General features: G+C 37.9%; 1 protein-coding gene across 2 annotated transcripts in view; it reads left to right on the forward strand.

Moving 5' to 3' along the window:
* The window catches only part of osbpl6 (oxysterol binding protein-like 6), a 65,770-nt gene that overhangs the window by 41,541 nt on the left and 10,913 nt on the right, over positions 1 to 13,316 (forward strand). For both annotated transcript variants that reach the window (XM_038280209.1, XM_038280210.1), the window contains 8 exons: positions 351 to 481; positions 3,514 to 3,621; positions 4,035 to 4,166; positions 6,776 to 6,863; positions 8,925 to 9,178; positions 9,569 to 9,706; positions 9,902 to 9,965; positions 10,141 to 10,219. In XM_038280209.1, coding sequence (XP_038136137.1) covers positions 351 to 481; positions 3,514 to 3,621; positions 4,035 to 4,166; positions 6,776 to 6,863; positions 8,925 to 9,178; positions 9,569 to 9,706; positions 9,902 to 9,965; positions 10,141 to 10,219 — 994 coding nt within the window. The remainder of the gene's footprint in view (positions 1 to 350; positions 482 to 3,513; positions 3,622 to 4,034; positions 4,167 to 6,775; positions 6,864 to 8,924; positions 9,179 to 9,568; positions 9,707 to 9,901; positions 9,966 to 10,140; positions 10,220 to 13,316) is intronic.

Raw genomic sequence — 13,316 nt, forward strand, 5'->3', positions numbered from 1 at the left:
ACGTAGACCGTGGATCAGGAGAACTAAGAAATCTATTTGTCACCCATCATTTTGCACAAAAAGACAAGGACGTGCATTAGCCACAACAGAAACTAATGGTATTCTTCAGTTATTAGCGGAGTATAAAGAAACCCATGCTTAGTTCATGTTAATTTATCAGTCACCACATTTTTCCAGAAACCTTTTGTAATTTTAAAATTTGATACATTTGATTATCAGACTTGCACATAATTTGTTTGAAAGTTGAAAGTTTTTTCCACCTTTCAAGTCAGACGATTATTTTCTGAGTAATCAAGGCAGGGTTCGTATTCTTGGCCGGACTGTTAACTGTTAAACTTTTCTCCCCACAGTCCACTCTCTCCTGAAGTCGGCCTTCAACACTGTGGCCATAGAGAAGGAGAAGATCAAACAGATTCTTTCCGAGCAGGAGCAGTCAGACCAGTCATCCCAGATCATCGCTATCAGGAAATCTCTGTCTCTGGTAACGAAGTCCTCTGAGGTTATCTGAACGGTTGTGTGCAAATGAGGTTACAGGTGTGCCGTAAAATGTAATAGTTTGGGACAAAAATGGTGAAATCACAAAAAAAAATGTTTTTTTTTTAGTAAAAAAATTGGGATTTCAAAAGTTCCAGCCAGTTACAGGAAGCTCAGTTATAAAATTGACTTGTGAGAGCAGAGACCAACGAGTCTTGAACGCCCAGACATCCTCTCCCATCATAATTGGTGATGAAGGGAGATGTGCAGCACAGTTGGTTAACCAAACTCCTCAGGGCTGCCTTTTTACTCTAGCATTTTAATTGGACTGTTCTTCCTTCTAACCGTTGGCATAATTTTAGTGAAACGTTGCACTTGCTGCTTTATCTCAGTTATGTCCCTAATTGGATGTTGGTGTGACACGGCTCTCCCAGGCTGGAGATTGGAGGTTCGCAGTGAAGCTCTGTGGGAGGGTGATGACCAGTGGTTTGGAGTTGCTATAGATACGGCTGTTAATCCTGGCCGTTTGATTACCCGGAGGTTCAAACTGGACAGATCCATCGTTATTCCACCAGGCCTTTCTTTTCTGTATATGTGTAATACACGAGCCGGAACTGCAGCTGGTTTGGCACATCTCATGATAGTTTGCTGAACATTTTTCCCTCACAGGAAGATACTGAGCATTATTGCAAAATCGGTATAAATAAGCCACAGGTTCCCTAAGGGTCTTGAATAGTTTACAAGTTCTTATCAATTTAAGTTTGAAAATTTTACATTTTTGGACTCTACTCTGATGCAGCTAGATAAATCGTAGCTACACAGACAGTTGCATAAAGAAAAGTTGTCAGTGTAAACACCTATTCACATCCTATCACCACAATGGACGGATTGAAAAGAAATGACTGTACGTAGTGGTGGCATTGTTTATCGGGATACATGATATGTTGGCATTGGTGTCTCTTTCAGGAGATGTTATTAAATATTTCAACATCTGTCCGCTTAGTAAAACTGTATTTTATTTCTATCTAGTTGTTGCTTTTGTGTTAAAATGGGGGAGAGGAGCAGATGAGTCACAGGGTGTTTCTTTGGTCATGTGACAGTGATGACGATGAAGCAAAGGATTGTGGATTTCTAACTAAAAGAAAATCCAAAAGGGAAGGAAATATGTTTTATATGTAAATAATGATTATCCGCTGTAATGACGGTAATAATGTCAGATATTAGTCCAGATATTCTTATCAGTGTATTCTCCCAATTTTAATTTTTATCTAACTGAGTGAACTACAGTGAACTGATGAATTTCTTGCCAAAAATAAAAACAAAACAAAAACCCTCACAAAATTGCTATTTAAGCTTCTAAACCAGCGTTTTCAAGTAGGGATGTCCCAGTATGATATTTATATTGCAAATCATTCCATTATCAGACAAAAAATAAATATTGTATATTTCTATTATCTGATAATAGAAAGCTGATAGTATCCACTCCTGTTTAAAGTTTTTGTAAATCTCTGTTTAATATAATTATATATTGTCGTTCTCATACCTGATATTGCTGACTGTTTTTCTCTATTTAAGAAGTATCATTTGATAAAGCTTTTTCTATCATTCCACATGATACAATAAGCAATACAAGCATGTATGATTTATTCTGAAATCGTATCAGTCAATACTCCAAACTGTATTACTTCATACTGTAGTATTTCATAGCTATAGGGATTGATGTCCTGAAAATCTTTTATCTGTTCCAGGTCCCGTACACCTAAGCACCATTTACTCTACCCTTTTCAAACCGTGCTGAGAATGGTCCGAGCACTATAACTGTTGAGTTTAAATGGAACAAAACTGAACTGGACCGTGCCAGACACAACCGAACCTCGCTAAATCTAGTACTAGATCAACAGTAGGGCTAGGCATGGTTCAGTTTTTGCCGCAGATGTGTGCTGCTGCTGCTGCTCTCCCTTTCCAAAGGTGAACAGAAGCTGAGCTGTCTCTGTCATTTTATTTCACTCCATCTGAAGTTACCCTGCACTCGAATTAACGGACCCGGGGGGAAACCATGACGGTGTTTTCAACAATGGCTACATCCCACCTTGGTCTGCAAACAATCAGTGTAGGAAAAAAATTAAAGAAACATATGATCACTTCTACACTGAGCGGTTTCTTTTGCTGTAAACAGGACTGGCCTTTTTTTGGGGGGTCCTATAGTGTTTTTAACCTCTTGGACACTAGGCCTGTTTTCGAGAAATATGCTTGAAAATAACATGCCCAAAATGAATTGAATATATCTCAAGAACTAGAGTTTATTTTATTTTTTTGGTATCAAAATAAAGGCAAGACCCCAGAGAATATGTTACAGGTCTAAAAACCATCTTGGGGCGAGTGCTGAGGACCCAAATTTGGGTCCTCATGTTATGAAAAGGTTAAGGGATTGTAGCTAACAGAAAAAGGCTGCCCTTTTGTATTCTAGAATAGAATTTAACCTTATTGTCATAATATTGTAACAAGTACAGAGCAACAAAATGAGCTCTCTGCATTTAACCTATCACTGTGGGGAGCAGTGGGCTGCCATTGTGCAGCACCCGGGGAGCAGTCTGGGGTTAAGGGTCTTTTGCTCAGGGACTCAAAGTGGCAGTCTGCAGGAATTGAACTCAGAACTTCTGGGACTCAAGCACAATACCCTAACCACTAGGCCACCAGTCCCCAACTTTATTGATCTCACAATATGGAGACCAAGATGGCCATGAAAAAAGACAAATCCATTTCTGGATTTTCTTTGTCTTTTTTTGAAGTCCAAATGAGAGATTCAATGAAAGATTCACTGTTTCTCAGCATCCACCTCACTGTGTATGTGTTGCCCCGTTAGACCACTGTTGATAATTTGCCATCTGCTGGTTCTGGTCTTGTAAAAATTGTAAGAAGTGGGCATAAGTTATTTCTTCACGCATGAAGTGAGTGTTTATTTCTGTGATGAAAAGATAGGATGGCCAATCAGGAGGTGAATATCAGATTAAGATTATTTTTCTCTGTTTGATTTTTCAGGCTCTAGCCCAGAATGCAGAGCTTCGAAGCCGCCTCAACCGCATCCACTCTGAGTCTATCCTGTCTGAGCAAGTTGTCAGTGTGAACATCATCGCCACGCCTGACGAGGTAGGTACCTGCTGTCGGTCTCTCTCTGACTGAGCCAATTTCCCATGTCGATATCAATCACATCTACCAGAGGACATCCAGTTTCTGGCAGTGTTTGCTCCCTGTCTTTGTCCGTGGCATTATTGATTCTTGTCCAAAAGATTTATGATCTTTCCAATACACCGCATTGAGTAAGCTCAAATGAACACTGTTTGATGCAGATGCTGACATCAAGGTTAATGGGGGGAAAAAAATGAAAGATTCGGAAAGGATGGGAACCTGCCATTCGGCAGAGATACGCATGTTGTAATACGAACCCGGCGTTGCTCCCTCTGGGGCTGTTTTGTTTGCTTAGGTCTCATCCGGCTCCTAATGCTGTCATCACTTCAAGAAAAGAGTGAACAAACGCTGCTTTTGCTTGTGTTTTCCTGCAGGCCGTGGAGCAGATGGGGATCCCTCTGACTCAGCAGGCCTCCAATGAAAGTCGACTCTCCATGTCGGAGTCCGTCTCAGAGTTCTTCGATGCGCAGGAAGTGCTTCTGTCAGCCAGCTCGTCGGAGAACGAGGTATAAACAGACAGGGGAGTATGGATGTTTAAAGAGGTGGGAGGTGTGCATTCTGGTTGAGGTAAATTAAGAGGTGGGTTAAGTAAGTGCTTGTGTTGGAAAAGCAAAGAGCTGTGATCAGATGGTGGTTAACAACAGCAGCTTGAGAAACAGAAGGCTTTCATCTTGCTCTCGGTCTCCTTTAAAGCTGCCATTTCTGTCTGGTTTTAAAAGCATGCTGCTCAAACGTTCATGTCTTTTGACATCTTAAAATCATCAGCTTCTCTATCTTATCTATACTTGTTGGGATTCTATGCAATAGACCAACACAATCAAATTAAAAATGGCTTTAAACTGTTTATTCATTCAAATCTTCCAGGTCATCTGACAGTTAAGTACCAAATAATATGATCAATCACAAAAACAGATATTTTTCTTAATAAATGTTTAACTCCTCACAATATTTTTAACAGGAATTTATTTTGTAAGCCTGAAACCAAAATATTGTTCTTTAACTAAAAGGAAAGCATAAATTCCTAGTTATTTCATTTTGGTTTATTTTCCTGGCTGTATCTTGCCAGATTTGATAAATATCTGCTCTTTACTTTACTTTTGTATAAAAGCCTTTATTTGGTGCTACCTACTAGTGTTTATGTGAACACAGGTAACATTTGGCTATTTGAAGGTGATTTTGTTTTGTTAGTGGAAATCTCTGCCTAAAAAAATAAAAAAAACATGTTTTCATCTTCGTCAAAAACCTCTTCCCATCGTCCAGATGTGTGCTAGAGATAAACTGATCTGATCTATGTATCGCTCCCAACATTATAGAACATTCTAGATCGGGTATTGTTGAAAATGGACCCGATCCTTAAAGACATAACTAGTCTGTCTAGTTTTATTAGAAATTAATTTCAAAATCTCTTGAAAAGCTTCAAAATGTATTTGTTTTTGATTTAATGAATACGGACAGTTAGAGTTGCATATGCTTTCAGGCATCTGCCTTGCTAACAGGATTTACTGTTTTATGACATCCTTGTCTTACACTACTATCAAGTTTCCTTTGATATATATGTATGTATATATATATATATATATATATATATATATATATATATATATATATATATATATATATATATATATATATATATATAAATATCTTTATGTATAGTATCTTTATAAAGTTAGCAACATTGATGATAACATTAAGCAAACTGGCTGCTGGTTTTACAGAAAATTCGGAATCTGTAGGTATCCAAATTCAAGTATTGGAATCAGCTTGTTTTTAATGCTATGTGCTATTTTCTCTAATTTACCTTTAATGTCTCTTGGTCTTACCCGACTATTGCTGATAAAATGGGAAAAAAAAAAAAAGTTTCAGATTTTAAAGGCTTACAACTTCTTTGTAAAAAGTAAACTGTCTTTCCATATATTACATATGTATATGCTCTGCTGTAGTTAGGACTAAGGGTGTGCAAAATAATCGTCAAATCGATGAATCGTGATTCTAATTTTTGTGATCTACTGAATCGATTCTTGAAGGCAAGAATCGATTATTAAAAAAAAAAAATGAACAAATAAAATACATTAATGGTTGGCGCACATCAATCAAACCAAGTGGAATACAACTTCCAGTCCAGCAGATGTCGCTGCGGATGTGTTGACGCCTGCTGCTTTGTGTCATAAGCATGTCCGGACTGATTATCCTCATTTTGTTATTTTAAGTTTGATGAATCCTAAGATCTTTTTGTTGGTGTGTCCATGCCAATAATAGTAATATTTCTGTCCAGTATTTGTTTTCATTGCAACACCTCCTAAAGTAATTTCAATAAATACAGCTATGTATGAATTCAGTTGCTTTCAGTTATGTATCAATTGAAGACACGACCCAGATCACACCCAGCCAGTCAGCCACTGGTAAGGGCTGTATCTTTTTCTTACAGTGTTCAGTGAAAATATCACAATGCATCGCAATATTTCAAGTATCGTGATGCATCGTGATAGAATCGCATCGTGGCATGTGAATCGTGATTCGAATCGAATCGTGACTTCTTTGCCAATACCCACCCCTAGTTAGGACTAGATGTAGGTATCAAAGGGAGCAGATCTACCTCTGCAGCTCCCCCAGAGTTACCATGGGCATTTTGGCTGCTTCTCCAACTGATGACAAACTTAACCATAACCCTAATAGATTATATGGGTTTGTGGAGTAAATGGGGCTAAATATTGCTGGTCCCTCTGATTTACCTCTCGCACCTTTTGGTCTGTCACAGAAGGTCTTGATTAAAATAAAGTCGATACTGAAATGACAAAATCTGAAGAAGTCAAAGGGGTGTGAATACTTTAGCAGCCATAAATTATCAAAGCAGATGTTATGGATGCAGTTACAGAAAGCAGCTGCCGCATCCTCCTCTCCGATGCCTTCACTGACCTCTTTGCATTTCCGTAAATCGAGCATGAAATGCTGCAGTGACTCATGCTACTGGTACTGCAGTAAAACAGATAGTCCCTGCTGCAGTTTTTTAGCCATTGGCAAACTGCATTTTGTGTGTAAGGCTAATCTGCCCCGCACTCTGATGGCTTGGTAACACAGCGCCTCTCTGCTTGCTCTCTACCTGTACCTCTCACAGGGCTCGGATGATGAGTCATACGTCAGCGACGTGAGCGATAACATTTCAGAGGACAACGCCAGCGTGACCGATAACGTCTCCCGACAAAGTAGGTCCGCTTCTGCGCCACCGCAAGCATCTGCACTGTAGAACAAAAGGAGGGAACTCCTACATGTCCCGTAGGATGTGCTGCTCCCACAATGCCACGCACAAAACCTTAGACACACACTTTTACAGGCAGTCATTTATCAGCGCTGCAGAAGCAGTTGACTTTGCAGAGTTTCTTTGTGCCAAGGGCTTTTCTCTGGTTTTATAAACCAGCCGGGAATGGGATCCCCCTCCTTCATCTCTGTCACATCCACACGGAGGAGGAAACTAGGCCATGAAGCAGACGGGGGAAAGGATTTACATTATCAGAGTTGCATACATTTAGCATTGATTTTATAATCTGAGAGAAAATAATCAGATTTTCAGACAGAAAATCCCCATACAGCATACAGTAATCTTTTCAGCCAGTATGTGTTGGAGCTGATTATAAGGTCTCCATGGTTACCATAAAGATTCTTCTTTTCATCAGGGAAATTCTAATTATGAAATCAATTATTTAATAAACAGTTGGATTAAAGCCCTTTGTTCTGTAATCTGATTTGTTCTTTGAGAAATCTGATGAAGGTGTTGGAATCACTTTCAAAGAAAACAGCGTAATGCCACACTGAACATTATAAAGAAAGCGTTTAAATTCATGGGGATTTTTAGGAGGTAAAAAGTATGCCTTCATTGTTAAGAAATACATTTACCTTGTATTTTACTAGAACGTTAGAATGAGAATGGCAATCCAGCCTGTTCCTATCAAATGCATTTCAATAAAGCATTTACAACTTAGATTTACAGTCCTAATTAGTTCAGTTCAGTAGCTTTTATTCAGTCCTAATTATATCCAGTTTTTCCTGGAAAGCAGAATTGATATTAGCCATCCTTCAAAATGGTAAAAAGCATCTAGAGACTGAATTACCTCCAACAAAGATAGTTGTCTGAAGTCAGAAAATTGCAGAGGTGTCAAGTAAAAAAGTAAAATACTTTGGTACCTTAGTTTAGTATAAATTTTGGTTATCTATTCTTGGAGTAAATATTTTTTAGACAACTTTTTACTTCTACTACTTACTCCTTTTTGCAATTATCTCTACTTTATACTCCTTACATTATAAATATAGCCTTGTTAGTTTTGTTTAATTTCAGTTCATTTTCATAATGGCTTATTGGTATGTAAAAAAATAAAAACCATCGAAATAATTTATTTAATCCAGACGGTTGATTTCTTTGTGGTTAGACATACAAAGATAAATAGTTTTCCAAGATGATGCAAAGTTAAATTTGACACTGTTGCCATTAGTTATAAAAAAAAGTTATATATTAAGTATAAGGACATTTTCTTCCAGAATTGTAGAAAAAAATTATTTTAATGAGCTAGTGCAATAATGCGTCTGTCCTGAAAACATTTTTCCTGCATTACTTTTATACCTTAAGTAGTTATAAAAATGGTACATTTACACTTTTATTTGAGTAAAAATCGATACTTATAGATGATACTATAAATTCTTCAAAAGTGTTTTTAAACAGTAGAATTTCTACTTCTTCTTGAGTAATAAATATTAATACTTTTGAAACCTCTGGAAAATTGGAGGAAGATCTGCAGATTTCGCTTTAAGTCATCTCCAGCAAAGATTTTGTTCTCTATATCTCTTAGTTTCCATGACAACCATGAGATGTTATCTACAAGCTGTTTGTTTGGGAGTTATGCCAGAAAAGAAGCTTAAACATAAACATGTGAAGTTCACTGTGTTGCATATTTGCTTAGCAGTAAAGGCTCCACCAGGGTCCTCCATGAAAATAAATGATTAATTAAGAAAAAAAGGAAATGCGCTTTATTCCCACTTTTATAGCATAGTGGAGGATCGGTGATGCTGTGGGCCTCTTTCTCTTCCGAGTGTCCTTGGTAACCTTGTGGAGGGGAATGGAATCATTTTTGCTTTAATTAAAAAAGGAGATTTTAGATAAAAATGTTTAAAAAAAAAAAACTTTTTTAGCTGTTTTTTGTATTTATATTTCTGTATTTTACCTTGTGAAAGCAAGTTGGTCGTTACTCTTTCGTTGTTTTGGTTATTTCGTCCAGTGGCCAATGGAGACTTCGCCGGCAGCTCCTTCCGTAACGGGCGGCGCATCTGCCTGCCGGCTCCCTGCCCGGACACCAGCAACATCAACCTGTGGAACATCCTGAGGAACAACATCGGCAAAGACCTGTCCAAGGTGTCCATGCCTGTGGAGCTCAACGAGCCGCTCAACACGCTGCAGCGCATGTGTGAGGAGCTGGAGTACAGCGAGCTGCTGGACAAGGCCGCAGAGACCGACGACCCCTTTGAGCGTATGGTAAATGAGCATAGAGTCCAAACTTCAATTCACTTAGTTATAAAAGTTGATAGCGTAACGGTGGTCATGTTGGATTTTATATTGTCCCCGGGGCTTTAACATAAGCTGGAAGAATCTAGAACCGACTGGAGTTCAAGTGAGAGGTCAAAAAGTGAGCTAAAGGATGTGTAGAACAGTGTCAAAGGTTTATAAATGAAGATTTTTCTAACTAAGATAAAGTGGGTTCTGCAAGTAAAAAGTGTTTAGATCTCACTCAGCTCATCAAAATAATATATTTCATAACATTCTGTTCAAAGTTCAAGTAAAGTTGTTTCTGACCCTTTCTGGAGGGTTTATCTGTCGAGTGTAATTTCCTTTAAACCTTTCTCCTTCCTGCTGTCCTCATCAAAGGTCCTTGTCGCTGCGTTCGCCGTCTCTGGCTACTCCTCCACTTACTACAGAGCAGGAAGTAAGCCATTCAACCCGCTGCTTGGAGAGACTTACGAATGTATTCGGGAAGACAAGGGCTTCTGCTTTTTCTCTGAGCAGGTACGTGTACCGAGGATAATCGATGGAGAAAACCTGCTTCCTTGTTCAAAACTAGGTCTCTAATGTTTTCTTACATATTTATTAGTCGTTGTTTGAGCAACATTTCGAATAGTATAAAAAGTGAAGGTAAAAGCCTCTCTGGTAAGTGGCTCTGTGGCTGAAAGGGGACTGTTTGTGTTTGATGTGATCCCTCAGGTGAGCCACCACCCTCCCATCTCCGCCTGCCACTGCGAGTCAAAGAACTTCACCTTCTGGCAAGGTAGATTACCTGCTTAATTAGTCGCAGGCTTCTTCTCCTGGGAAAGAGGAGCAAACTGAGCCCCTCAATAATAACACAAATAACCATTTTTTATTTATTTATAGAGAACAAAAACTTAAATATTGTTTGAATGTTTGTGGTTTCTTTATTGGTGTTTTTTCTGTGTGCTTTCCAGATGTGAGATGGAAAAACAAATTCTGGGGGAAATCTATGGAGATTTTACCGATGGGATCTGTGAATCTCTTAATTCCCAGGTAACCGCCATCCCATCCTCCACCATGTTTTTAAGCTGAAAGGGTTAAACTATTTCAAACCAGTAGGCTCCAATTGTTCTGCTACATTTTGCTTTGCTTTGTCAAACATTCAAATTTAATTTTACTGCCAATCTAAGATTAAACTGGAAATGAAAAAAAAAAAACGTTACATTCTATATTCTCTGGTCGAATGCTGAATATTTAAACTAAATGTTTACCTTATTAGGTTAAGACCTAATGTTGCATACACTGAATTAGCAGGAATGTTTTGATAATGATTTCAGACTGCTCTTTATTTAGGTTTGGATCATTTTGCAACAAAACTGCTGGGGATTTGAAAAAAGAACTGCATGTTTAAGTTTAAACGTGTGTTTTGTCCTCTAATCCATACAATGTCAAATATATTCAGATCAGTTGATAAATGTCTTTTAGCTTGTTGCATCAGTATAACCCTCTTTTTTGCAGGGAAGAAGCTTCTAGTGATTCAGGCTGGATATTTTACTTTTCTTGTCAGGAATAGTTGAGTTTAATTAAAGCGGATGGTTTCCTGTAGAGATGAATATTTATGAAATTCTTATCTTAAGAATGTCTTGATGAGAACCTTGATTTATGGTCTTTTTCTTCTTTCTTTATTATTCCACTGGTGGTTCCATGACGGTAAACATCAGTGGATTTAAAACTATAACTATGATTGCAGTTTATAGATTTATTTATGGAACCGTTTCCTTGAAGAAGCCCATCTTAATGTTATTTTTCAAGAAATATCTTTTGTTTGCGGTATGTGGAGTCACAGCCATAAAGAAAAGTCTAAAGAGAAGCTGTTAATACCTTCTGTTGTTGCTTTTTTCATCATTACAGTACAAACTTCAACTTATTTATTCATATTTTAAGTTTTTATCGCTCATGTTTAGTGTTAAGTGTTGTTTCCATGTTACTTGCTGTTGATTTTAGCTGAACTTACAAACATATGCAAACATTCAGATTGTTTTCAGTGAACCTAAGCAGGTGGATGAGAAGAAAGTTTTTAAAATAATCAGGCAGCTATTAAACCTTTCTTCTTCATATTAGTATGATACTAATATCATATTAATATCATACTCATATTCTAATCTTAAATGTTGTCCTTTCATTATCTGTTAATGGAAAACAGGTAAACGGAAATATTGAAAGCATTAGACTATAATTAACTTATAGAAGATGAATAGTTACTAAAATAAATCAGCCTTCCTATTATGCTCTAATTAGTTAAATAATATTGTAATATGAAGGTATTCCTGGTGCTCCTTAATAGGACTGAGCAATTACTTGTATGTGAAATATAATCACAATTTAACAAAATGTATTTTTGCAATCGCAGAAGCACCAATTGCATCCAACAGGAGTAAGACATAATAGTCCTAAAAGCAGCTCTTAAGGTGGCGGTAATACACTTAAAGTGGATTTGCTGCCACAGAGAGGTAGAGTTGCAGCTAGCACACAGATCCATGCATGCAAGTAGAAGTAAGAACAGTAAAATCCTGCAACCAGGACTCTGGCAAAGCTTTTAAGGCATCAGATAAACTGAAACCCTGAAATGAAAGATTTAGAAATTTGGGGTTAGTGCTAAGGAAAACTGAAATGTTATTTTTGGCCAAATTTTTCAGCCCTACTTCTTTTTATATATCAGCCTTATCTACTGGTCGCTAATCACACTGTACTTACCAAGTCTTGAACATTTTGCAAACATTTTGACTTTAATACTTCTAAAATAAAAATTTCACTGGAAAAACGATCCAGAAATAAGCAAAAACTTCTTAAGTTAATTTAAGTAGGCAATTACTAGGTATTTTTACTCTTTAAATAAGATAATTAGATCATATGAACTTGAAATAAGAAAATTGTCTTGTTCCATTGGCAAGATGTCTTTTGCCTCCTCAATCCAAGAACAAATGCACTTATTTTCAGAAAAAATGACTTATCTAGACTCCAATTTTTTTCCCCAGTGTTCAATCTAATAGTGTCATTGGAATCCAGGACTAGACCTTATTACCTTTGTAATAAAAAAATGTATTATATATTAAAAAAAATAACAAAAGTTCTTCTATAAGAATTTCATGAAAAACACTCTGAGAGTAAAAGATAAACATTTTTTTTGGTACAACATAACCTTAGAGGCATTAATGCTGACAGTGGCATTTAAATTTTTTAGTTTATAAACCTAAATATAATTGTTAACTAGGCTTATTAACTTTTAAACTTTACTTTTTAACTAGCTTTTTTTTACTTTACGTATTACCTTAATTTCCAGTAGGTAATATCTCTTTCAAGGGCTCATCTAATACCGTATTTTCACGACTATAAGGCGCACTTAAACGTCTTTTTTTCCCCCTCAAAATGTGCGGTGCGCCCTATGGTGCGGTGCGCCCTATGTGTGTTGTAACTGCGACTTTTGAGACCACCTCATTGAGGAGATGATGAAAGAGTGGCTGAATGTAAGGAGACCAGGTGTTTTTTTTCCACCCCTCACCATCGCTGTTAATATGTAACTCCATGCGTGCCCATCTCACAGCTGATGTGAAAAACATGGGGAAACAAATTAACGCTGTGCTCGCTGTTCAACCGCTCGACATCGGTGTGAACCGGACCCAGCAGGTGCAGCAGAAGCAGCGAGTTTACATGCAAAGTCAATGGTTGACGCGCATATAGGTGCAGCAAAAGGTCCCGCAGCGCGTTTTGAGCTGCAGGTGCAGCACGTCGGGAGCGTTTAAGCATCTGACGCACCGCCAACGCGCTGCTGCTGCTCAGATGGAAAAATTGAAGTTTTGCTGCTGGACGCGCCGCATCAACCAATCAGAGAAGCTGATCTGGGAGCTGACAGCGAGACAGACAGCGCTCTGATGACATATGATATTAACGCAAATGAAAAAGGCTGGATTGATGAGGAGATGATGAAAGGCAGGTGTATGTGAGGAGACCAGGTGCTTTTTTCCACGCATCACCATCGCTGCGTGCCCATTTCACAGCCGATGTGAAAAAAAGATGAATCAAATGAACGCTGTGCTCGCCGTTATCCCGGGGGTCTGACAAAGGAACTTCCACCGCTCGACATCGGTGTGGA

This window comes from Cyprinodon tularosa, unplaced genomic scaffold, assembly GCF_016077235.1.
Source record: "Cyprinodon tularosa strain WSP-4 unplaced genomic scaffold, ASM1607723v1 ctg158, whole genome shotgun sequence".
Taxonomy (NCBI): Eukaryota; Metazoa; Chordata; class Actinopteri; order Cyprinodontiformes; family Cyprinodontidae; genus Cyprinodon; species Cyprinodon tularosa.